This window comes from Gadus macrocephalus, chromosome 14, assembly GCF_031168955.1.
Source record: "Gadus macrocephalus chromosome 14, ASM3116895v1".
Classification (NCBI taxonomy): Eukaryota; Metazoa; Chordata; class Actinopteri; order Gadiformes; family Gadidae; genus Gadus; species Gadus macrocephalus.
In genome coordinates, this window is record NC_082395.1 from 16557557 (window position 1) to 16584395 (window position 26839).

Genomic DNA, 26839 nt, shown 5'->3' on the forward strand with positions numbered 1-26839 from the left:
TAAACTGAGGCCAGAGTATTTACACAATCCTTAACAGTGTGCTCTTACTTTGAAAAGACACATGACAAAAAGCCTTTCAAGGCCTAGGACGGCTGTTGAAATGCTTTCTGTCTACCTCTGCCAAACTGCAACAGCCACAGTTTACCAGATTCTCCTGAACTGTTAATAATTAAGAATTTGGATCAGCTATCCTCTGTGTGCAATGTTTTTTTACCACTAAATGTGTAGTCGATGAGCACAGAGAAAGAACTGTTTACTAGTAATGATGACACATGTATTCTTCACCTAAACATTTAAGAAATTTGTGCCAGCTTCAATTCCTCAGAAAGACTTTCACTAAAAGTTTTTTTAATACTGTTAATGATATGGATGAGATGAGGAGAACAAAACATCCCCAATGTGGGAGATGCCGTGACACACCAGCAGATTTATGTTTGGCCCAGGAGTCATACCCACCAAATAATGTGTGGAGTAAAATTGTTACGTCTTTAAAATGTGATTTTGTGTTTTCATCTTCAATGCCGTGACACACCAGCAGATTTATGTTTGGCCCAGGAGTCATACCCACCAAATAATGTGTGGAGTAAAATTGTTACATCTTTAAAATGTGATTTTGTGTTTTCTTGCCTATGTCCCACACTCTTAGCTACTTTTCGCTGGCCTCAAATAAGCATTTACACTAACATTACCATGTCCAAAAGTGAGATGATTGCATTTATCAATGTTGTTTGTTTTAGCCTTCAAATTTTAAACTACATCCTAATACTACTTAATGAAATAGAATGGGCATGCAAATAGATATGAGTACATTTTATATTATTACCAGCCACTACCACCCACTTATTGCCCTGCTGTGAGCCAATCATGGGTCCACCGAACCCACTGAAAAAAAAACACTGACTTGGTGCTCACTACCGGTCCGATGACACACACATCAATAATTATATATACACACACTATTACAATACATCCATCTTTATATCCAAAGCTCATCTAATGAAACTCTGGATGTGCATGTGGCGTTTAAACAGACATGGCCCCCCAATCGAGCTGCCATTAAATAGACATAAAAATCTTTAATACTGGTAGTGAAAATCATTGTGGAGCGTGGTTATGTGAAGTGGCTGGTATCCAGATGCTGTGATTTGATTGGCTGCTACAAACTGCTTGGCGGGCCATGGGAAAGAGTGTGTGTATATATATATATATATATATATATATATATATATATATATATATATATATATATATATATATATATATATATATATATATATATATATATATATATATATATATATATATATATATATATATATATATATATATATATATATATATATATGTGTGTGCATCGTTTATTGGAGATGTTGGGAGAAAGGCAATGCAGCTTTTAATAAAGCTGATATTTATTTTGTACATTTACCTTCACTCTTACCCTTTGACACTTTTATCAGGTCTTACACATTTTTTGTGTCGTTTTTGAAGTAAAACAACATATATAACTGCATTGTGTGCTCATTTTCATATAATGTTCCATGTTTCCAAAGCATAAACACTCTTCCTTAGTGTTTTGAGCCATAATAACTTTCATTGAGACTCTTACCTTTTTGCAGAGAAAGATAAGGACGTCTGCGGGTGTTTTCAGCTGAAAGGTAGAAACAAAGACAAGATAAGACCTACAGAACTACGAGAGTACAGGCCCAGATTGAAGACACTCAAACACACATCGTCCTGGAACAAATGTAACATTGATGCAGTCCCAAATCGGAGAATCCGTGGAAGTTGTGTTGTTCATATCCCACAGAGACACTTTGCTGAGCCCAGTGAGTGTGCATTGTTAGACCGAGAAAGTTGTAAGATGCTGTTGTACATGGCGGGAGCCTGAACGGGGGGTGTGTTGGAAACTTCAGATACACTCGAGGCGTACCGCATAATTGGAACATACAGAATAATTAGCAGCTTACTGCCAGGAGGCTCTTAGGGTTGGTTAAGCAGATAGAGGGAAATTAGGTCTAGTGCTCTACATTAAAGAAGTATACTTCGAGACGGAAGCGAACCACGGCAGGACTTCAGGTCAGTGCTAAGCTGCATAGAGAAACCTAAAAACACATCTTAAATGGCCTCCTGGAGTCACACTCTGTTACGAAGGCTTACACACTCGGTCGCATGTCAAGCGACAGTTGATATAAAATAATTAAGGTAGTCTTCTTTAAATGAAGTCCTAATTGAGAATGAAAACTGTTCACCAGAGGAGAAGAAAAAAACTCCTGACCACTCACTCGCACGCACGCACGCACACGCACACGCACACACACACACAGTCTGATGTTACGTGGTGTATCCCCTGTCTTTCTACCTGTATTGACAATGCAATATTTGGAAACATAAGGTATGGCTCAAACAAAAGGGGCTGAGCGGTATTCTTGGGGTATAATGGAGGTGTTCAGAGGGTACTCTACTCTAAAAGTAATGTATTCTAAAGTAGGGCTGTGCACTATAATGATTTACATATTTTCTATTGTCATGGTGTAAGTATGCATCAGAAGTCCTTTACGACATCTCATTACATCATTTTGAAGATGCACTGCATTACATTCTGCATGTGGGACTGATGAGAAGAAGGAAGAGTAGGGACTATCAGCAAACATGGAGGACAGCAACAAAGAACCCATGGATATACCAACGCAAACCAATCCTGACCGAAACAAGAGGCGCACCTACCCAAAAGCGCTAAAACGTATGTTGTAATTTGACATGGTTCGGATTTAAAAAGGGCTGACACCGAACAATAATCTGTTCTTTGCAAAGTTTGCAACAGACCAGTCTCCACATCAGATTCAGAACACAACAAACCTCTTCTAGCACCTGGAGAAGAACCATGAAAGGCAAGACAGATAGAGACAGAAATCACGAGGTACTCCATTTTTGCCACATCCCACCAGTCCTTTCCTGGTGGTACCGGCAGAAGATTACCGGAGGTATTCAGCGGGAGGTATTTCGGGGTACTCAGGCTGTAGATGATGGCTCTGACATGGTGTGCCGAAGTGCACAGCTGACAAGCTGCTGAAGGATCTGGCACAGCCGGGAAGGTGAAGGATGGGCTGCTCAGCAGGAAGATGGGCTTAAGCAGTGGCTGGGTCACGCACACAATCATGCACGCGTACTTGCACAGAAATACACGTGATTAACAAGCATCCATCAACAGCAAAATCTGGCTGGCGGGCAATGACAAATGTTTCCTTTTAGCACATATAAGGATGGCTGTGTGCACAGAAGGAAGCTAAATCAAAAGAATTTACAATATTTCATTAAGCTGAAATTAAAGTTTGCACAGACGCTGAGCGACTAACCCAGCACTGAAACAAAGAGTTTTGGGTTCGCAAGATAAGCATGTTTTCAACTCCAAACCAAAATACCCATTATTTCACATGTTATTCCGGTTTCCAATAAGGCTATTTGAAAATTTGTTTATGCATTTTCAAGCTATGAAATGCATTCCTAGTACTGTATCAAACAGAATGCAGCGGTCCAATTACTAAGTCTCTTACAACGGGGACAAACCCTCAACTAGCCACAAGCCTCCAAATAGAGGGCCACTTCACAACACACAGCCATAATAATGATGAAGTTGGGTAACAACAAGCTTGTATCAGGTAACAGCATATGAGCTCGTTGCGATGGGCCAACTGCTTCCTTCAATCTCTAAATAAGCATTTCAATACTAACTATTTATACAGTGATGTAAATACGAGGAGGACAGAGCCTGACTCAAAGACCGCCGGTAAGGTTACTAGCTCATTGGAAAGGACCTGAAAACATGTCACGATGAAGCAAAAGTTTGGCTTCTGCCTCCAGGATTAGAATGGGGCTGAATGAGAAGACAAAGGCTGCTGGGCCTGGGATACCTTATCTGTAGGAGAAGAAAATAGGTGTCTGTATTGTTGTAATTTTTGATTCTCTGCCTCAGGGGAGTCTGCTGGCGCTAGTACCCAGGGATCAGAAATGTCTGAACATGCAGATGTTATGCAGTGGTACATCGGTAGCGGTATTGTTTAAGAAATCACAATGGAAAAAAGGATCTATAGACATAACATATGAATACAAAACATACCCACTGAAGTCAAAATATGCATCACAAATAGTGCATTTGAGTAGTCTGTTTTGAAAATGTCTACTTTTTTTAAGGTAGCTGTAGAATGGCACTCTGACACAAAACTACCTGTTGAAAGGCAATTAATCATTTATGATGAATTTCATGTATGGAAAATAAGCAATCAATTGTAAAATTGTCCAGTATTTTCAGTGTTGTAACACAGATCAAATCTTAGCATGTATTACTATTACATCTATTGGTCGATAGTGTTTAAATGTTCTTTTCCCTCACTCTCCACCTCATCCCTAACTCTCCACCTCAAGCTGGTGTGTAGTGAGCGTTCTGGCACCGATTGGCTGCCGTGCATCACCCAAGTGGGTGCTACATATTGGTGGTGGTTAGTGAGGTCCCCCCTTCACTTTAGGCGTCTTTGAGTGTTATTAATTATTATTATTCTTCATGTTTAACCTGTTTTCCTTTTATTCCTAGTCTGTTTTACATAGTTTTGAATGATGACTATATGCTCTGTAAGGTGACCTTGGGTGTCTTGAAAGGCGCCTCTAAATTAAATGCATTATTATTATTATTATTATTATTATTATTAAAATTCAGTATAAATTAGCTCTACGAGTAGTTTTCTACAACGATACTTGTAGTTGGGGTTATCTCGGCCAAGGTTGAGAAGGAATTTGGGGAAAGGAACTTTGGCTTTGACTCCCTGAAGTCCAGATTTAAGCGCGACATGGAGGAGAAAGGGATTGGTGCCCGGGACTGTCTCCCGCCTGAGCCCCGCTGCCGGGCGGCGGCGGTGGATTCCCGTGGCGGCGGTGCTCCGGTGCTGGTGCCCCGGCTCCTCCATGTCGCGGTTCAATCTTGATTTTCAGGGAGTCAAAGCCAAAGTTCCTTTGTCCCAATTCCTTCTTCTCAACCATGGCCGAGATAACCCCCACAACGAGTCTCGTTGTGGAAGTACCGGGAATCTGCAAACGGCAATAAGCCCTTTCTCCTCCACGTCGCCGGCCGCTCAGTCTGTACTTCAGATTGACGTGGAACTGGAAGAACCACAGATGTTGGAGAACCCGGCGCAGTCGTTTGAGACTCATAATATCATCCGGAGGCGCACACAGCTTTTGGCCGTGATAATATATATTATATCGATATCTATATATTATGTTATTTAGAAATAGAGCTCCAGGACTCCCGCCGGAGCACCCAGAGTGTATATTTACAGAACATGGCCAAAAGCTGTGCGCGCCTCTGGATTAAATAATGAATCCGAGCCATTGCATACATCCACTGTAAACACTAGCGCATGGTACCGTGGACGCAAGCTGCTCAGGGGCATACCCTCACCCTCCACCTTGACCCGCCTCCTAAAAATGGCACGTTTGTGGAAAGCTTATTGTGGGACTGGCTCGTAGTGGCTGTTTTTCTGCACCAAGGCTGAATTTCTTGGCACGTCTTCAAATACTGTATCAGGGGCCCACTAACACCTATATCAAAGCATCCATAAAGTAGCATGCCATTGGGACCTTTAACTTGCTCCTTACTAAAGCAGCAACGAACCCATCCGTTCATAAGGGGACTACTACAAAGTTGAGTCTGAAACCAAAGTCTTTCTAGAAGATTCTTTCAAGACATGCATCTAAAAGAGGGGTCAAGATTGAGAGGCAAATTCAGGAATGATTTATTTGTCTATACGTAGGGCATTGGCTTGACATACACAAGTTGCTCTGCTAGTCATGGTAAAGTATTTCAGGGAGGGGAGGGCGTTATTCACACGCAGAGCCCCAAAGCAGACACACAAATCAAGGACGTAATATACTCACAACACACTTAACTTATGCCAAATTCAAATAAATTAACTTTATTAAAATTCCATACACACCTCAGCCTGCAGCAAAGTGCTCTGCAATTGGCAAACAAATAGTTACAAATATGTACATGTCTGCCCCTGCTCTTCTGCCTTTAACAACAGTTTTTCATCTCAAAATGTCTTCATCTGTTTCAGTTTTTTTTAAAAGTCACAACTCTGAACTTCGAATATCACACATCAGTGCTATAACCAAGGTGCTAGTCATTGTTTTATACAATTAATTATGTGAAGTTAAAACCCTATCGGTTGAATGTGCGGGGTTTTTGCAGACTAGCACTGCTGCACAACTATAGCTTTAGGTTTACTTGTGTGTACTCTGCCATTATTGTCTGTAGTGCGTCATATTTAGCCAGAAGCCGGTTGAAGAGAGAATATAGCTCAGCAGTTTGGGTACTTTCTGCCCGAAACCTGTAACCAGTACCACTCCCTCGAAAATGTTAGACCAAGGCCTTAAGAATCAAGACCAAAATCAGGCTAACCTTTCATTTTTTCAAAGACATAAAAACGGAATGGATTAACACTAAAACTGGATAAACACAGCATGCTAGACTGAATCTCTCGATAGATACATATCCATATATTCAGGGTATTTTGTAGCAGGCAAGGGTTGCCAGCCATTCTAATCACCCAACTGAAACGTCATTGGTTCTGCAGAAAGAATAGTGAGCAGGAATATTTTATACTGCGCTGCAGGCCCATGCAGTTTTTAAAAAAGGTGTTGAATCAGAGCCCCCTGACACCTTCTATAGTCAAATTTTCAACCATTATCCAACAGAGAAGGTCTTCAACCTCCGGCTTCAAGGCAGCTGCATTAACCAGATCTGAAAACCAACATGAGAAGACCCTCCAATCTGGCCCTTTGCATGGGGTTATTAAGGGCTCTGAATCCTGGCAAACATCCCCACAGACTTAGTGAAGCCCACTGATTACCTAGTGGTTTCCCCTGTGTTTCTTATGAATATATAATATACCGTATATGCTTCTATCTGTAATATCAGTAATCCTATCCAAGGGGTATCAATGTGTTTATGTGGTTCTATTGGTTCGTTGGCACGTTCAGATGAGACCAATCCTTTATAAAGTCAAAGGCTGTTGAGATCAGTTACAGATGGAGCAATATCAATGTATATTACAATAATAACAAATTGACTAAACGTTATATATTAATGTAACTGCTTCCTGGCAAAAAACAACGACAACAACAACCACACAAGAACCTTCCATCTATTTTTCTCCCCCTTTTCTCACTACCCTTCTTTCTCCCTATATTATTTATTTTAGGGGAAATCAATGAGCGCCCAGCCTGGCAGACATTTAATATCCTGAGCTGAGAGCAAGCAGTTTAATCTCGGCAGGAACCGAAAACTGTAGCTCATTAGCATACCGCTGTAAACAAAGTTACTAAAGTCATGAAGATAAAGTACAAATTGAGAAGTTAGCTCCATAGCCGGAGCCGTGGTGTTGGTTACTGAACAGGGAAAAGAGCAGTGCTCTGCATGTTAAAATGAGGAGAGCAATAAACCTCTAGGCGTCTTTGAATAGTGAATAGAAGGTGTTTTTTTTTTTTTTTGCCACAATAAGATGATGTGATTATGCTGACAAAAATATCATCCGTCTTAAATGTCATCAATCATTAAATCAGTTTGAATAAACACAATTCCCAACTCAAAACAGCCACAGAAGAGCAGGGATCCACATGAGCACGAGGATGTATGATTTTATGGTGTCTTTTTAGAATCAATAATTGAACTATCAATACAAATGTATAAACAAACGACCATTCAAATATCTCACCATTTTTTTTTTTTTAAACATAAAAATAACAGCTAGCACTAGTTCTTCTGAATCATTATATAGCATACAGTAACAGGACAACTCGACTTGATCAACTAGAGTTAACTAGAGTGATCATTTAACAGAGCTGTACCTTATTTAACTCCCACCCACTAACACCTAATAACTTATAAAACAAAATTATTGCATACTTTGTGTTAAAACCCAACAAGTTCAAATCTTCCTCATCAACATACAGCTAGCAGACCACAAATAGTACATAGAAAATAAATTAACTAGAAATGTATCATTATTCAAATGTACAGGACAATAGATAAAGGCTTTATATTTATTTAACAGAGCTCAGATAACTAGTTAAATAAGTAGTCAATATTAGTAGTATTTAAAGTACAGTTAACAGCACAACCTTAAAGACTTGAGTAACTACACGAGACGATTATCCAACACACCACGAGTAACTACACAATGAGCAGAGACTAACTGATTTTCCAAGACACAGCTAGTTATTACTAACTACACAACTAGCAGAGACTAAACGATTATCCAACACACTGCTAGTGACTACACAACTAGCAGGAGAGCAAGAGATAATCCAACACACAGCAACTAACTACAAAACTAGCAGAGACTAAACGACTATCCAACACGCAGCTAGCAACAGCCCGGCTACTAGCTGTGTGTTTGAGTGTGCCTCTGTCTATGATGGGAGACTAAATCTATTAAGAGTTGCGTCCCCCAGCTCTGTCTCGATACCCCCGGAGCCCAGGGTATCGAGTGTCGCCCAGTGTCTACACGGTGGGCTCCTTTTTCAGTACCCACTGGCTGCTCCAGCCCTCCCTCTATGCAAGAGGGTTCAGGACATCTGCACTGCAGCTGTCGCCTGCCCTCACATACGTGCACTCTATGTGTGCACGTATGTGACGCACACACACACACACACACACACACACACACACACACACACACACACACACACACACACACACACACACACACACACACACACACACACACACACACACACACACACACACACACACACACGTGAGGGTCAGAAGCCCCCTGTCAGGAGCAAAGACCGTTTAATCTGGTGAGGTACAGTCAGTGTGTGCATGTTGAAATCAAACACCGGCAGGCAGGGACGCATTGAGAACACACACACAAAAGTAGACAATAAATAAAACACAGAAACAAACACACATGCAGTCGCACACACAACCAACAAATCCCACACATGTTGGCACTCACACACATTGACACCTATATAAAACATAGGGACATACACACTGAAACAAATATCACACCGCGATGTGTGCATGCAAGAATAGTCCGCCCCCTTCCCCCACACACACACACACACACACACACACACACACACACACACACACACACACACACACACACACACACACACACACACACACACACACACACACACACACACACACACCTCCCTGTCTGGTCTATACAAGGCAGCCATCTGACCCTCTCCTGGGAGGGCAGCGGTTCTCAGAGATAAGCCCCTCCCTCCCTAGAGGAGAGAAGCCTCTAACTCAATTACAATACTCCCATGCCTCTCCCACTGTTCCTTCTCTCCTCACCCCCCTCCTCCTCCCGTTTTCACCAGCCGCACATCAGCACGAGAGGCTGCAAGACCAAAGGCAACTGGTGTGTTTACATTGTGGTTTTACAGTTATCGAGGGAGTGAGTGAGTGTGGGAGCGAGGGAACAAGAGAGCGAGAGAAAGAGAGAGGGGAACTGAGAGAGGACAAGAGTGGGGACAGAAAATGAGTAGAGGGAGAGCTGTGCGTGTGTACGTCTCCCTCCCCGATCGTGTCCTTTCAGGGGGGTAGATGCAGAAGGCTGTTCTTCTGGAGCCTTCTGTGTTGCGGTGGCTGGGGTATACTTTGGTATGCGTGTGTGAAGAAATTGCATGATAAATACCACCATGGCAGTCTGTGTGTGCTTTACAGTGTGTGTGGGTGTGTGTTGATGCTTCTGCTCTTTGACTGATTACAACTGGGGAGGAATAGACGGACATTCATGCGCTTCTCCACCAGCAGGTACGCTTCGGAGTTCGGACCCAGCACGCCTCAGCCCAGCAGTGAGGCTGGGGTATAGCCCAGCTCAGCTACGGCTGCCGTTTCCAACGCCGACAGCACCCTGATGCCTTGTTCACACTACATGCGTCCGTCGGCGGATGGCCGAGGGCGTGTCTGACGTGTAGGGGACTAGTCTCTGTAGACGCATCCAATCAAATCGCCTCCCGCTACAAAGCCGGTGTGTGGATATCAATACAAAAGATGACACAAACAACAGGTGACTAAAAACTAGGGGTGTGCCAAAAAATCGATTCATATAAGAATCCCGATTCTCATTTACTACGATTCAGAATCGATATAAAATGGCCCAAAATCAATTTATTTATTTTTATTTTTATTTATTTTTTCAGAACTTTATTTTTTTAAAGCTACTGAGACGTACTAATGTTTTGTGCAACAGTTGTGTTCCACATGATATTTTTGGTACTGCAACATTCCTGTGAAATGAAAATGCATCTCGTTCAACTGTACCATTTTTATTATACAGAAGCACTCTATTTTTGTTCCAACTTATTTTATAGCTAGCTTCTTAGAGCAGCAGTTGTGGTCCACACAGTGGAAAATGCACTTTCCTTAGAATTTAAAAGGCAGCATGTTTAACTTTTATGCAACAGTTGCAACAATTCCATCTAAGCATGGATTAATGTTTAAAACTTAATAAATGTGAAAAAGACACATATATGTCTCCATTTTTCATTCTGTCTTGCAAAGCAGACTGGAGCAGATCATGAGGATCCTTTGCACACCTATAGATTGAAGCAGAAATCATTATGAATCAAATCGTTTTGAATCAAAAATCGAAAATCGATTTTGAATTGAATCGTAGCCCCAAAAATCGGAATCGAATCTTATCGTGAGATAGTAAAAGATTCCCACCACTACTGAAAAGAATCCTGTCATTCCATATTTCTTTAAAAAAAATATATAACGGCCGGATTTTCTTGCTTCTTCCCGCTTGTTATTGCAAAATTGACCAAGGAAACACGTGGAGTCTATTTGCATAACCGCAATCTGATTGGCCGGGATCCGGCACCGCCTGAAAAGTTTAACATCTCTCAAATTTTTGACGCAGGCCACGGAGCGAAATGGACGGACGGACCCACAATGCATTTCGCAAGCGCCCCATGCAAAGTCAATGAGATCCGTCGACGGACGGAGGTAGTGTGAAGAAGGCCCAAGGCTACGGCTCAGTCCGGATCACGGCCACTTTTGACGATGGAAACGCGACCCGTGCCACTGCCGCACCTTTGCAGACTGAGCAGACCCGCACCCTCCGGTGGAAATGCGCCACTTTAGCAACATGGTACATCTATTTTGACATACATGGACCAAGAAATACACGATCTATTCACTTTTTACGTACTTTCTTTTAAAATGGACATATACCGTTTATTATTACTACTATTTCGTTATTCAGCAGACACTTTTTACGACTAAAAAGAGTATTAGGGCCACACATATTTTTGCCTTGACGAGATTAAAGTCGACACGTCGACTTTAAAGTCAACATGTCGACATTAATCTGGAAATGTCGAGAATAAAGTTGAAATGTCATGTAGACTCTAATCTCACCATGTCGAGATTAAACTCGAAATGTCGAGAATAAAGTGGAAATATGTCAACTTTAATCTCGATTTAGCGACTTTAAACTCGACATTAAACTCGAAATGTCGAGGATACAGAGTTGAAATTAGTTCGGAGAGATAGCAACCGCTCCACAGGGCCTACACTGAATCCAATGGCTTGTGTGGATAATTTGGTAAAATGTATTTCAGAATCGGGTTTAACAATAAAGAGATCCTCGCTGTTTTTAGCGCAGAGCCACAGTGTGGTGATGAGTGTAAGGACGCAGAAAAGGTTGTGCGGAAAAAATCGTCTGTTCAGTAGGAGGACCTGAACAGACGTGTTAATTTGCTAGTCGAGGTGTCGATTTTAATCTCGTCACGGCAAAAAAATAAAAATCTTCATGTGTGGCCCTAATACTCCGTCGTAACTTTTATATAAAGTGACGCAAGCTGAATTTTGTTTTGAAACGTCATTAAGCTAGGCAGCTAAAGGATGCAACTACAGATAGCCTGTGAACATTAGGGATCCAACACAGTGCCTTTCAGTCAAAGACTATCCAGCCCCCACACTTGCCTGGGTATGGTGAGAATGTACCTGAAATCAACATTGTCCTGCTGAAGAGCTCTTTGGGGCCATAGAAAGGCAGCAGTATGCAAGTGGCGAGGATATGGGGCTCCAGGGTTCTCTGGGCAAATGATATATATATTTTTTTTTACATTTTTTTTTGTATAACTTCTAACCAAGGGATTTAGCGTGCTGTATTTTAGCCTATTTTATGCATTGATGATTGCGTTCTAAACCAGGGAACCTTGAACACAGTTCCATGAATTTTAATGTTTCCCCAAGCTCTTGTAAAATCTAGAAAACGGTATCTGAAACACTAACAACAAGCAATAAAAAACATGTTTTTTCAACTAAACAAAAAACTAAAATATGGTTACTATGTGGATGTCCTTCGACTGTACCTTATAAGCCAAGTAACACAATGTGACCATGCAATACTGAAGTTGACCTATAATAATGTATATAGTTAATAGAAATTGCCTTTTTCTTTTCTTACCTCCTGAATGGACACAGTTGAATGCACCAACACAAAGCTATTATACATCAGCAAACAGCTGAGCAAAATAAAATAACTTTCTCTTTCCACAACCATCATCCTTGCATAGATAAGATACCACCTTATCAATCCATCAGAATAAATATCCGGTAGCATATTTGTCAACTTCTATAGGCTGTACTTTCTGCATATATTAGGCAACAAGTAGTGACTCATTGCCTCTTTTAAAGTACAGCCTGGATGCGGCTTTTCTGTCACATGTCAGAGCAACATGCTGCCAATCTGCCACTCCTTCCTTGTGTGATCATGAATCTGATCTCATCTAATCTGGTTTCTATCGCGGCTGTAGATATTGGAGCACGACTGCCTATAATCCGCTAGTCTCTGGGTGGAAATCTGCCGCAGGCGTTTAACCGTCTGCAAGCTTTAGCTGCTCCAAAACCTATTTCAGTCAACAGCTATATGGATTGACATACATTTTAATCAGGCCAGGTGCTGTGCGGCTGTTGCCAATCGCCATTAGTACTGCAGGCTGTATCTCGCTAAAGAGCATTTGTTGAAAGACACAGAGAGCAGCATTAAGACGAATCTGCACTGTCAATTTCGGTGAGATGAGCGACAGGCGGAGGAACACATGGCTGAAGGTATCATAATGTGTTCTAAAGGAAATACTAGAACACAAGTTCCCAAACTACCTTATGCCAAGCATTCCCCTATAATGTGTGAGGTACTAGCAAGGGCTGCCCACTTCAAAACAGTATTGCAACAACGCCTAAATCAAGGAACCAAATTAACCTTGATGTAATTGTTTGCAATAAAAGTTGGCAGTAACAATTATGTAGCCTCGTTTACAAATTTACCAAATCTTTGGAATTTGATTATTTGAAATGTTTCATATTTTATACAATTATGTGGCACCCAATATTGAGGCAGTGGGGCCATAAGGCCTCATGTGGCCCCAGCCTCTCTTTTGTCATGGTCCAAGATATCTAATGCACTTAAAATATAACATAACTGGGATAACAGCATGTAATGTCAGTTTTCCATCAGCTTGGCTGTGCTCTGCCGAATGCAGATGGTTTCAGAGGACGTTATGAAGACAGAGAGTTAGGTTTTCATCTGACATTTAACAGTAGGGGAAAGCGGGCTGTGGATATTGTTAAGCAAATGTTCCTTTTAAATCAAAGAAACACAAATCCTGACAGCATGGTGCTACTCGGCCCTGCCCGCCTTCTATGATTGTAATTTTCTTTCAAGGCAAAAGTTGGTTCTGTACTGACCCACTTGAAATTCAGCTCACTCCTCATCTAGGACTTAAGTTTTCTTACTGTGATCCTTGTTTTGACAGCAAACCATACCTGGTAAACATATTCCCAATAAAAATGCCATGCCATAGTCGCGCTCCTATATTTTATAAACACCTATTCAACATCAAACCTCAAGCATGAATCCTTTCTGTTTAAAACAATAAAAATACAACAATTGAATGTCCTCATATGCGTCTTCTAACACAGTTTCTATTTAGGGTAAATCTGCCGGGACTCTTTCAAAAAGGCATTTAATAGCTCCAACTGTTTTATAGACTAGGGGGGATGCAGTGTTTAGAATGCTTTACGAGCTCAGCATGGACCTAAATCTTAGGACGATGGGGAAGACAGCATAGTCATGATCAGATTCACTGAAGCAGTTTTATTTCCACGTTTATTCATTGCCAACTGTAGTTGTTATACTTCATGAAATTTTCCATATCTTAAAATATATATATATTTAAATCCAAAATTATAATCATCAAAGTAAGAAGGATAATGTCTGTTAGAAGTCCATGATCAGTTCTCCTAAATTGGTAGTCTGAGCTACGAGCGAGACCTCGGTTGGGGAGAATAAAGGATACAGAGCACAGAGGCATTGGTTTGGTTTTTGCCCAGACTTGAGACAGACTTCAGAAGGGATTATCTTTCAACAAACAACCCATAACACAGGGGCAGGGAAGACAGACGGGGGACGTCGCTGTGAATTAACCGTGTGCAGTGTAAAGGCCTCATTAGACTGGAGGGAGGCCTTCAGAGCATTTGCTCACTGCAATGCCATGCAAGCCTTCCAGGAAGCCCTTTTAGTTTCAAGTCATCCAAAAGGTTGCACATTTTTCATTAAAATATAGCAAATAATAAAACGAACAATAAATCGACATGGTGGACTCGAATTGTTTGGATCATTTATATTTTCAGCACTAAAATTGTCAAAATCGTTCACCACGATGCGACACATCCTCCTCCCCCAAACTACTGGCAGGACTAGTTAGAGACAGAGAGAGGTCCTGTTTGAGGTAAACACAGGCCTGCTGCACACAGCCGTGTAGGGTCTTTCCAAGCTGTGGAATGCAAGTCATCCCCAAACACAAGCCTCCTCTGCAGCATCCACCCTGTTCACTTATTTGCCCTTCCCTAAAGCAGTTAACACTGGGAAGTGAGCGGTTGTGGCCAGCCTTTTTCTACCTTAGGTATAGTTCTGTTCCAGAGCCCGGGGTTTGAGCCGCTGTCATTGTCCCGCCTGCCCGGCTCAGTTAGTATGTTCTTCCAATGTTCACATGGGCTTCCTCCTTATCCTGATACTAATCATCCTCCTTACTCTGTCTGGAGAAATGCTTTTTAGGCTCCCTAGGGCCTAGAGTAACTATCTCTCTCTGTGTGTGTGTGTGTGTGTGTGTGTGTGTGTGTGTGTGTGTGTGTGTGTGTGTGTGTGTGTGTGTGTGTGTGTGTGTGTGTGTGTGTGTGTGTGTGTGTGTGTGTGTGTGTGTGTGTTTACATGGGTCTACGTATGTGTGTCTTTATAACTATGTGTGTGACCTTGCGGTGCACCAGCATTCCATCCACACCATCTCCTTGCCCGTCAACGAGACTTGGCTCCAGCCCCCCGTGACCACCAAGTGAAGAGATGCCTTCCTCCTGCTCCCAGGGAGGTGATGGATGGCTGCATGGCTCCAGAGCAGCATTTTATTTAAATGGCCCTCGACTCCAGCATGTTTGCATGAGAAAGCATTGGAGTCTAAGCATAGTAGAGTTGCAACTGTTCTTGACTTCCCAATTCAAGTTCTATGCTTTAGACCCATTTTGGGTACACCAGACAATGGACAAAATGGCACAGAGCACATAGTTGAAAATCCATTCACAACAAGATGAATGTAATAAATATTGAACTTCACATTTGCCACCTGTGGTTCCATCACATCTGACAGTCAGCAAAATACAAAGATTGTTGACATGCATAAACACAGCATGCAACCGATTCCCCGCCTGCTGTGAATCGAGTGGCATCTCATTCAGACCCGATTGCTCTACTGTATCGTCAACATGAGTGAACCACATCCGTTAGGGGTGATGTCAGAGGGGTGGTTGGGAGGGGGGGGGGGCGCTTCCACGAGAGCTCCCTAAGGAGGTTCTCAGCTTGGAGATAAGTGACCCGCGTCAAGACAAGGCCACCATTCTTCCTCCTCCACAGCCCAGAAGGCCACATGCACTGAGAACATCTTAAGCAAAGGAGAAGGACAATGCAGAGTTTGTCCCGCTGCCAATCTGGGAACAAGCGCCCTGTGGGCAAAGCACTGCAAATGAGGCTGTGCGCCAAATGTAGCGCTCTGAAGACCAGCGGGCCAGTAGCCCTCCAATTAGGAGGAGGAACACGCTCAATACGGGCGTCGGATAATCTCAATTACAAACTGTGGGTCAGGTACTGTTAAACAGACGATTTGAAACGGTGGCTGAGTAAGATAATACCTTTAAAGCTTTGAGGCTTAAAGCTTCGGCTATTGGTGAGGTCGAGAGTAAAGCGGAGCCTTTGACAAAGATGCCATTGAGAAGAGCGTATGGAAGCCAATGAATACAGTTGTATGCATTTTCGAGATGATAAGCCCTGACAAAGGCAGATGATGTTTTACAAAAACGACAAGTGACACTAGAACCAAATAATAGCAAAGTTTTCATTTGAACGTTGGGCCTAAAAAACAAGGTATATCGCGAATCAAAACACCATTGCAGATTCCACCTTCCAATATAAAACAAATTCATTAACAAACGGTATGCCAGACAATATTGCCATATTGTGTCTGTCAACTAATTTAAATGAAGATATATTTTTAAGATACATTTTAAAGTGAATAAAGAAAAGGTTCAAATTACCAAACTCCCTCACAATTTTTATCCATCAAGTCATACTGGGTAAAATGGCATCGTTGCAAACAAGGCAAGTAAAGCTTAGCTTAGTGGTAGCAAGTTGCTACATACTGTAGACATTACAAAGCTAGCCCCTGGGCTGCAGCAGGTGGCTCGCATCACTCAAATGCTTAAGGCTTTGGTGGACAGCAACTGCCCAGATCTCTGAATGTCAATGGAGCTGCGCTGTGGACCACTTCTAACCCACTTCGCATTAGCCGGCCCTCAAATAAAAGGCTATTTTAAAATGATTCAATTAAGGTTGGTCTCTTCCGCAAGTTGTACAGCAGCCTCGCTCACATAATGCTTCTGAGAGGACAGGGAAAGAGACGGACAGAGACAGAGAAAGAGAGAGAGACAGAAAGAGTGACATAGACGGACAGTGACAGAGACAGGGTGTTGCAGTAATGTTTATAGCAATAAAGAGCAGAATGCACTGTTTAAGCTGTGCTCAAATCCTATTTGCCAAGCTGAGAGGTCTGGCTGCATTCCCATGCACTCTCCCTTCACTAATAAACAAAGAATGCTTTCCCTTATATAGCTCTAGTCCCGCAGCACAGGCCTGACCCGGTGAGAACACACACGCACCCCATAGATGTTTGAAGACACGTATGCCGAGCCTCAGAAGAAGGATGACACTTAAGACAGAAGACTATGCCACCATTATACACTCACACAGAATACGGTTGGGGTTCTATTTACAGAACGCCGTCGGGTCTTTGTTTAAGAAGAAACCAAGGACAAAGTGAGACTGGTATGAAGAATTACACAAGTGCTTTGGAAACAAGATGCATATTAGCTTTGACAGTTAGCATGTGGCGTTGCTGGTGAGATTTCTTCCTGTCCGTCAAACGTACGGTCCTTGTCGGGCCTTTTTACGATGGGACAAGCGAGAACCCAAACTCCAGGCCATAAAGGGAGGTGCAGGGTGGTAAGGAGGCGCAAGGAGAGGGACTTCTTTAACTTTCAATGAAAGCCAAACAGGACCACACTCCAAGTTGCTTTCCCAAGCGTCCATATCTGCTCTCTGAATTACCACGAGTTTTCCTTACACCAAAGATATCACAGGTGATCTTCAAGAACAGATATATTTCCTCCATGTACAATTGTCCTTATTTTGACGAGCGATACAAATTGTAATGTTGATGAATTGTTGTAATGTCAAATAATTTGTTTGATAAGAAGATCAAGGTAATTCAGAGAGAAGAGATTGTTAGAGGGTCAGGAAAATACTATATGGCTCTTTTCATCCAGTTCAAAGCAACAGCACTCTCTCTAAATTTCAGTACCACAGCCGGATACAATATTTAGCAGACACTGAGAAATAAGTAAACAACAGCAACCAAAGAACTCAGATTTGTATACTTACAGTTTGTTAAGGACGGCCTAGATTAAACCCAATTATATTCTGGATCTTGTCTTCATCTGGCAACAATAACAAAACAAACAACAAAACGATTTTAATCATTATAGCCAGTTGACATCCACAATGACAGACATCGCTGGGGAAATCAATACAATACGTTGGCCAACATAAACAAGGCCCATACAAACTCGAAGCAACCAGTTTGTTATTCTGCCTTGTTAAACTTGACTGAATTGTCCCCTTCGTTGAACCAAGGGGCCGTGGGTGCATGGACTGAGCCCGAGACAGGGGGAAATTGGCAGCCAGAAAGATATCCAGATGACACAAAAAGGTGTCCCAGAATGCCATGACGGGCAGGTGGGTAAAGGTAAACATGACATAATTACACCAAACCAGGCCAATTTGGAGGGCTATACTCAGTAATGACAGACCCCGAGGCAGTAAAATTGTTGTCGATATGCCCATGTTCTGTGACCCAAAACAATTCAATATCTCACAGAATGTATTTTTAGCACCACAGCAACAAATCTCCAGTTAAAGTTATGAAGTCGAAGTCACCCAAATCACACAGGACCTGACATTTCTACCACTTCAGCTGGTATTATGTGCATGAAGAAATCATTCATAGTGCTAGAGTCAGATATGCCTTCAAACTTTCATGGGAATTGCTGCTTAGCAACAGGAGCTGGCAATGGATAATAGTTAAGAATGAAAAGTTTTAAAAGATGCCAAGACGAGATCAGACAAATTCCACCCTGCAATATACAAATGATCAAGGAATATGACAAACCAATATTTCAATACAAACCTTTGCACCAACATTTTGCCTTTCTTTGTCGCATTTTTCAACACATTCTTAGCATCAGCCAAGATAACTGAATCTTTTTTTGGCAATGCGGAGGAAAATAAAAAATCCAAAGAGGAGGAACGCATTACTTTACAAAATCTAACTAGTGGCTATCGGCTACATCACAACAAAAATGAAATCAATGCTCAATAAATATTGCCATTCTAGCATACTAATGCAATAGAAGCTAACAAAGGAGATCATGTAGTGGCACACTGTTATCACACCCTTGACTTTCATCTTCACTAGTACAAACAACATATCTAATTGTTTCCTTGATAGCCTTGTTGTACCCCGGTGTGTAGTACTTTATCAGTTGGTGTGTCTGTCAAGCTTAGCCGTAGCCTACAATTGTGATAGTTAAAATGCTGCATGCGGCCCATTGCTAATTATAACTCCCTTATGTGAGAAATGTGGGCGGGACAGAGAAGGAGGGATTGGTTCAACACACAGAGACAGACACACACACACAAACATGTCAAAGTTCAGTGTGACATTCTGTGATATTGACGATAATCACTGGCCTGTTTTCCTCACATTCACTCAAGCTAGTAAATCTGAGCAACATTTGCATTAACTGCAAACAGCAGTGTCCCCCCTCCCGTCCCTGTCCCCCTAGGTCCCGGAATATACTACACACTAAAGGCTGCGGTTATTTATTTTGACAATGTTGCTGGAGAATGTAGCCGTTTTGAGTGTTGCAGTATAGCTGGCTGTGTTTTAACGCCTCGCAAACGTATGGGGGATGAACACATCTGCATTGGCTCCGCCTCCCGAGTAGCACCATAAACACCCACAGGGTTGTAAAAGTGAACATTAACGCAATGCCTTGAGGCATTGGTCAACTAAATTACATCAAATCAAGACAGTTTTAGGGTGAAGATGCAATTACTGATTAGAGTAGGAAATGTATTGAATCTGCCAATGTTCTGTCGAAGTTTGGTATTTTCCTGCCCTATTTCTGTACCTCACTCAAACGTCGGTCCAATTAAATGGAAAGAGCAGGAAAATTAATTATAAAAAAGTTCCCATTGGCTATCTAATGTTTTCACGTGGGCAACGCATGGATAGGAATTTTAAACCCTGACTCTGATACTCCCATACACTGTTGTGGTGTGATCATCATGACTCCTCATGTCTCTGGGGGAAGTTTCAACCTTTTTCGTAACAGCAAAGCCAGCCATCCCAGAATGCCACGCTTTGCCCTAGGTCCCGGTTCCCATACTTGACAGTTCCCATAAGGTGTACATTTCAAAAGTATGTATTTAGAGATGGGTTCTGTTATTTAGTTAAGAGGCAGCTTAAATTGGCCAGGAATCATGAATTGCTTTGGACACAACAGATAATCAACAGTCTACGCCTCCCCAAATGTCCCTGAAGCAGATCAGCTGCCTGAATTCCCACTGATCCTTTCCTCCTACAAGACCACTAACTGCTTCTACTTGCCTCCTCTAAGATATTGTGAATTACCATAAATATGAAGATAATTCAAGATTTAGGAAAAACATTTTGTAACAGATCCTAGGATTCACATTGAATGAAGTCAGATACTGGTTACTTGTCTTGTGCTGACAGCGGTCACCACCATTGTAAACAACAAGCTAGCTAATGACTTAGCAGAGCCAACAGTAAACTCGCAGTGATTAACTCCAACCCAGCAGGAGGCCATGGACCTTGCAGGGGGCACGGTCACTGAGCGATACATGAGCAAATGCTGTCCCTCTGATGCTCTGAGCAAGCAGGAGGGTTTGGTATTCCAGCAGCCCTGACAATATCAGGGGACACACCAGCCCTGCAAAATAATGGGGTTCAACAGGATTCAAATTGACGGTACCAAATTCTGCAGTGGATCCATCGTGACACTATCTGCCTGTGTGAACCAAAACATTATGTATCTTAGATAGACCTAAAGTCCTTTTGTTGATTTTATGAAAACAAGATTTATTATTTTAAAATAATGCACATGTAAAGGAACAATTTTGAAAAGGGCTTGAAATAAAACCTAGTTGTTTTTCTTTCAAACATCGGATATCAACTCTGCTCAATCTGGCAACTAAACCACTAAAAAACACAACACACAACAACTTTATCCTCACACAACAGAATCAATGCCAAGCCACCAGCTGCATATTTTCTCATAGGTCATTATGGATGCTTAACTGTGAAAGCCTTGCGAGATGACAGCCTTCACCAGAAGCAAAAGCCGCAGATTGTGTTTAAGTGTAGTCCAATCACCTTGCAGTTGAGTGGGGGTCCCACATTTCCAGAAAATGTTTGTGCAATACAGGAAATATGCAATGACGTTATACGGACGAGGTGAACAGCATTATGTCACCAGTAAATGAGGGGCGAGTGGGGTTAGCTGGTAAACCTTGCCTTGCCAGATGACCACAGAGTCAGAAATTGTATCCCAGTGGGTCCTGTGACTTCCTCAGAGCCGTCCTATGATAGGAAACCAGGGGCCCCTCCTGCCTGATATATACTTTTACCCATTAAACTGCCAAAGAAAGTCTTCCTGCACAGCAAACACGCCAGGCATCTTCTGCTCCATGGTGAATCTGTCTCAAATAACTTTGAAAGTCTTGTTGACTGTCTCCTAACTGTGACTTTTCCCCTAAAGTCCCAGGCCAAACATGCAAACCATACTGCCAAATAACTGCATTGCATTTTAGTAATTAATATTAATTATGGATCCCCTTATTGTTTAGGAAGCAGTCCCTTTGTCAAAGCATACGATAAGTCAACATTTATTAATTTAATAATCCAAAACCTCACCTGGGCAACAACTGATATGGTTAATCATGGCATAGAAAGAAGGAGAGTAACCTGCTATTAGACAGGTATAAAGGGAATATCGACACATCGTTTATATAGAAAGGGGTGTGGCGGCCAGGCGCTGGGCAGCTAACGTTACAATTCATAATGGCAAAGTACAACAGGGTTAGACTTATTATAGCGCAGCGTGTTAGTATGTAGCTTGTGTTCATCATGTTTCGGACAGTGATATGCCTTCATGTGATGTGAGCCAGTAAATGACTAATACGTGCAATCAGCCGTGGAAAACTGCTGCCAAAACAGAGATCCACAGGACGCATTACGACCTCACTCACTGTCCTTTTAACGTTTCAATACCAATTTAACATCCATTAGATTCGATTAAAGTGTTTGTCATTCTTCACGACCATCTGAGTGGGATTTTAATATGGTAGTATGAATAAGATAAATCCAAAGGCATGTTCCATCAGAATGTATTGCAGAAATGTACTGCTACCGTTACATTAATATTAAAAAAATCGGATACGCCAACAATACTAAACGGTGTTTTAAAGCCTGTTCAACATCTCGAATAAACAGCCTTCAGTCTTAAAATAGCGGGTGGAAAGCAGTGTTTTTTATTCAGATAGATTCAACTGTAAGCAACACCAAAACCTTGTAGTCCTAGCCAGACAACCCAGACAAACAGCAATGTGAACATGTACATTCAAAAGTCGTCCAAATTGTTCCAAATTGTTCATTTTCAAGTTCGACTAATTACAACCTCAGAAACTGCCAATGAGTTAGGAACGACCACAAATTCCCAATGGAAGCCCCTGAGCTGCAATGGTGCCCAGTGCCCACTCACTACCACACACTCACTCACTCACACCAGGTCCATCAAGTCGCCTTGGACGCACACTGCGCTCACACAACATGACCGCTTTATCCTCAAGCTTTTCCCTGGACCGTGCATGCCTGCAGCCGGGTTCAATGGGTAAAAGGGGAGAAAGAGCCGGTTTGAAAACATGCGTTCCTACCTTGAGATCCTCTACTGTTTCATCGCAAACGGCAAGCCTTTAGAAGATGGCCAATAGCCAGCAGCCCTGCTTCTCAGGAGTAAAATATCCTCCTCGTTGGGGAGATTTCCAAGCGGCCAAGTAGTGAGTACTAGAGGCGGTGTTGAAGTGTGCTGCGAACGGGGAGGAGGTGTGGTTGTAAAGGAGGAAATGCGTCATAATTATCGGCCCGTTTGTAGTCCACTTACCTCCCACGGTCAGCACTATACGTATGGTGGTGTACTTTAAGAACTACAAGTGGTGATCATGCAGTGTTTATATAGTGGCCGTTTTTTTATTTGTAGCCTGATAACTATTTTTTATAAATAATATTAATAAAAATATAGTCTCATCGAATGTGGTGCCTGGTGTGATCTACGGGTTTGCCCCAGGCTACCTTGTCTTGGAAAAAGGGGAAAAACGCACACAAATGCCAGCAGCTGTTCAAATATTTGCTCAGAACTTTGCAAATACCCGCTGTTAGTCGTGCTGAGGGCGGCCGGCAGGTGAGGAAATCCACATGGCCTCTTTAGGTCTGTGTAGGTTACTGTAGTCCACAAAAAATATATGCGTCAAATATATTTTTTTCAAATAAATGGTTTCTTTGTATTTTAGCACAAAATGTTTGATTAAATATACAAATATACATCTATGAAATCATGTCTATTGGCTTTTTCATTTTTTTTCTCCATGTGCCAAACCAAGGGATTTAAGGAATAATTGCTATTATCTTTTCCTTACTTAATTCCCCCCAGAAATTCTTACAAATTACCCATTTAAATGCAGGTATAATTCTTTCACATTTCTATTTTTTTTCAATCTGTATTGTGATCAATTCAGTGCTCATATAAGTCAAGTGCTTACACCTTGTGGTTAAGGCTATGTATTACAGGTTGTTCATCTCATTTAATTCTTAAATCTATTTATTTTAGACCGTTTATCGAATTTGACTGTATTTTGGACTAATATTTTGTGTAACAGAAGGACACAACATGATGTCGTCTTACCAAATGAGACATGGGAGTGAATGCCACATTTTGCTAGTTTGATTCAGAAAGTTTTCTGAATAAACATGTTTATTCTCATCTTTATGTATCGAATCTTGTCTTTAAAGTCGCTCCATGAATAGATACAATGCATTGCAAGTTAAGTGAACAGAAACTGAATACAAAAACTGATTTTTTCCATTTGCAAATTTTGTTTTTTCTACCTAATTTAAATTATCATTTGCATCAGCAAACACTCATTTAGGCCAATGCGTGAACCAGCCACCCCCCATACCTCATTACCTGCAATATTGCAAAGATAAGACAAGGGTGGCAATTACATGTCGCCAGTCACAACAGATCACAACCTCTGTAAACAAACACTTTATTTTATATTTATTATATGGTTTGCATTATTTAAATAATCTTTAAGATTAATTAGTATTTAAATCATCTTTATTTCATACTGCACAACCAACATAGTAGGAAACACTCCTCTCCCCCTCATAAGAGGACAGGGAAATCAGTGTCCTCTACTCCTGGGACTCCTCCACTACAGCTTTGGGCTTGGAAATGGCTGACTTCATGCCGGGCAAAGCGCTTCTCCTCCGCGCCGAGGTTTCGATCGCCTGCACCAGCTCCACGTCCCACGGATGGGTGACAAAGCTCAGCACTTCCCCTTCCTCCACTCCGCCTGCCCGCCCCACCCTCCCCGCACGGTGGATGTAGTCCATATGCGACTCCGGGCAGTCGTAGTTGACGACCAGCCGGACCCGGGAGGTGTCCAGGCCTCGTGAGGCGATGTCCGTGCAGATGAGGAGGTCCACGGTCCCCTTCTGGAAAGAACGGAATATCCCGGTCCTGACCGCAGAAGGCATCTCCCCCTGGAGACGCAGGTGCTTGACCCGGAGCTCTTCCAGGGCGTAGCCCAGCCAGTTCACTGTGGACGCCTTGTTGCAGAACACCACGACACCGGCACCCACTTCTTCTCCACGGGTCTCATGCTGCAACTCCTTCAGAACCTGCTGAAGCTCCAACAGCTTGTCACAACCCTTCACCTTCAGGAAGGTCTGCTTGACGTGGGGCATGAGCAGGTGTAAGTTCTTGCTTTTTACCGTCACCATGCTACCGAGGTCCGTCACCTGCGCCAGAACCTCTGCCACCCCCCCTGGAAAGGTTGCCCCGACCACCAGCAGCTGGGCTTTGCTCCCGGGGCCCTTGGTCTCCGAAGGGGCCCGGGCGATGTTAGTTTGCAGCAGGATGCTCTCCAGCATGCCGGAGAAACTGGGGTCGAACATGGTGTCTGCCTCGTCCACCACCAGGAAGCTCAAAGTGCTAAGGTCCAGGTACCGTCTCCGCAGGGCTTTGATAAGAGCTCCCGGGGTGGCCACCAAAATATCTGCAGGGCCCTTCCTGAAAACCGTCTTGATGGGGCCGATTCCTCGCCCTCCCCCCACAGTTTTGGTCAACATGTGGAACGGGGTGCACAGGAACCGGGACACCGATGCCACTTGTTCGGCCAACTCTCTGGAAGGCACGACGATCAAACATCCGAGAGTACGGGTATTCTCTATGTAATCCTCAGAGGATTTATCTAATTGCAGTTTGTGTACAATGGGCAGGAGATAACTCAGTGTTTTGCCGCTACCCGTCTCTGCAGCACACAAAATGTTATTACCCTTCAGGACTTTAGGGATAGTCTGTAGTTGCACTGTCGTGGGGTGGGTGATATTGGCCATGTTTAGAGTTTGCACCAGCTCCTTGTTGATGCGGAGTTGACCAAACTCAATGGCGTTTCCCTCTTTGACGCTTTCCTCCTGCTGGCCTTCAGTAACGAACGGAGCGACACTCTTAGTGTTGTTTATGATGAAGTAGTCCCCAAACGATTTGTTGTGTTTCCAGCCTTTAGAGGAAAGGGTGGTCTGTTCAAACTTCCCGAATGCATACCCCGCAGACTGATTGTGTTCGGTGTTCTTGCTCTGGATGAGCAGCTTGCCAGCTCTGATAGTGGGGATTTTTTTTTTACCCCGAAGCTCTTTCGCGTTTTCAATGCGCCTCTGCATATGTTGAGGTATGCGGATGACAACAGTCTCGTTTGTGGGGGCCGAAGAGTGACCAAAGCGGGTTGGACCGTTACCACCATAATCCCGAAACCGATGCAAAGCGTTGACAAATGAAACATTTCTCGGTAGTAAAGCGTTGTGCGCGACCAAAGCCACATGACTGACCTTCGTGGAGTGCATCTTTTTTTTTTTGTTTGACAGAAACAAACACAGCACTGAAAGGGAAATAGCAACCTACTTCAAGATGACATGTCTTTTTGTAATCTTCAATCGAGCCTAAATGTAGTTTCATTAACGCTTACAGTGGCTATTGATAACCAGCTTGAAGAGCAAGCAACCGCCATGCTTGCTCGTCGACTAATGATAACGTCATCTGACAGCCAGCGCTAGAAGTGTGACGTAAAGTGTGTGCGTGGGTGTGTGCGTGTGCTTGTGTGGGCGCACGCGGGGGAGAGAAATAGCCAATAGGTAAATATATTTGATATGATCATATGAAATTCAGTACAGGGTCAGTTGTACAAGGTAAACAGTCTTGTTTTGCAATAATTCTGCTTTACATTTATATGAATAATAAAATCGAAATGATTCCCAAAGTTTATTACATTAGAATAATTAAATGTTCATAATTCAAAAACATTGAAACGCCATGAGTAGATAGATAGATAGATAGATAGATAGATAGATAGATAGATAGATAGATAGATAGATAGATAGATAGATAGATAGATAGATAGATAGATAGATAGATAGATAGATAGATAGATAGATAGATAGATAGATAGATAGATAGATAGATAGATAGATAGATAGATAGATAGATAGATAGATAGATAGATAGATAGATAGATAGATAGATGGATAGATAGACTTGATCGACTGATAGATTGATTTATTCATTCATTCAGATACACTCACTGTTTGCATTTAACCATCTTGGGTAGTTCCCCTACAGAATGTATCAGTCCAACCATTGATTTAGCCTACTGCTGAGCAAGAAAATCCCACGCACGTTATGTTTGTCTGCATCACCTGTTGAACATGCAACAGCAAGCATGAACAGAAGGAA

At 42.4% G+C, this 26839-nt stretch overlaps 2 protein-coding genes across 5 annotated transcripts in view; both read right to left on the bottom strand.

Moving 5' to 3' along the window:
• tln2a (talin 2a) overlaps nucleotides 1-22867 on the bottom strand; it is a 116996-nt gene extending 94129 nt beyond the window's left edge. For 2 of the 4 annotated variants that reach the window (XM_060072241.1, XM_060072240.1), the window contains exons 1-2: nucleotides 22707-22867; nucleotides 1607-1648 (exon numbers count right to left, since the gene is read on the bottom strand). The gene's annotated coding sequence lies outside the window, so the exon portion shown is untranslated. Of the gene's footprint in view, nucleotides 1-1606; nucleotides 1649-18068; nucleotides 19040-22706 lie in introns of those variants that run through there. The other 2 variants (XM_060072237.1, XM_060072238.1) reach the window with 2 other exon arrangements.
• Nucleotides 22868-24094: 1227 nt separating this feature from the next.
• ddx28 (DEAD (Asp-Glu-Ala-Asp) box polypeptide 28) lies at nucleotides 24095-26135 on the bottom strand. Its single transcript, XM_060071430.1, has one exon. The coding sequence runs from the start codon at nucleotides 25951-25953 to the stop codon at nucleotides 24244-24246; it is 1710 nt and encodes a 569-aa protein (XP_059927413.1). The 5' UTR covers nucleotides 25954-26135; the 3' UTR covers nucleotides 24095-24243.
• Nucleotides 26136-26839: the final 704 nt, after the last annotated feature.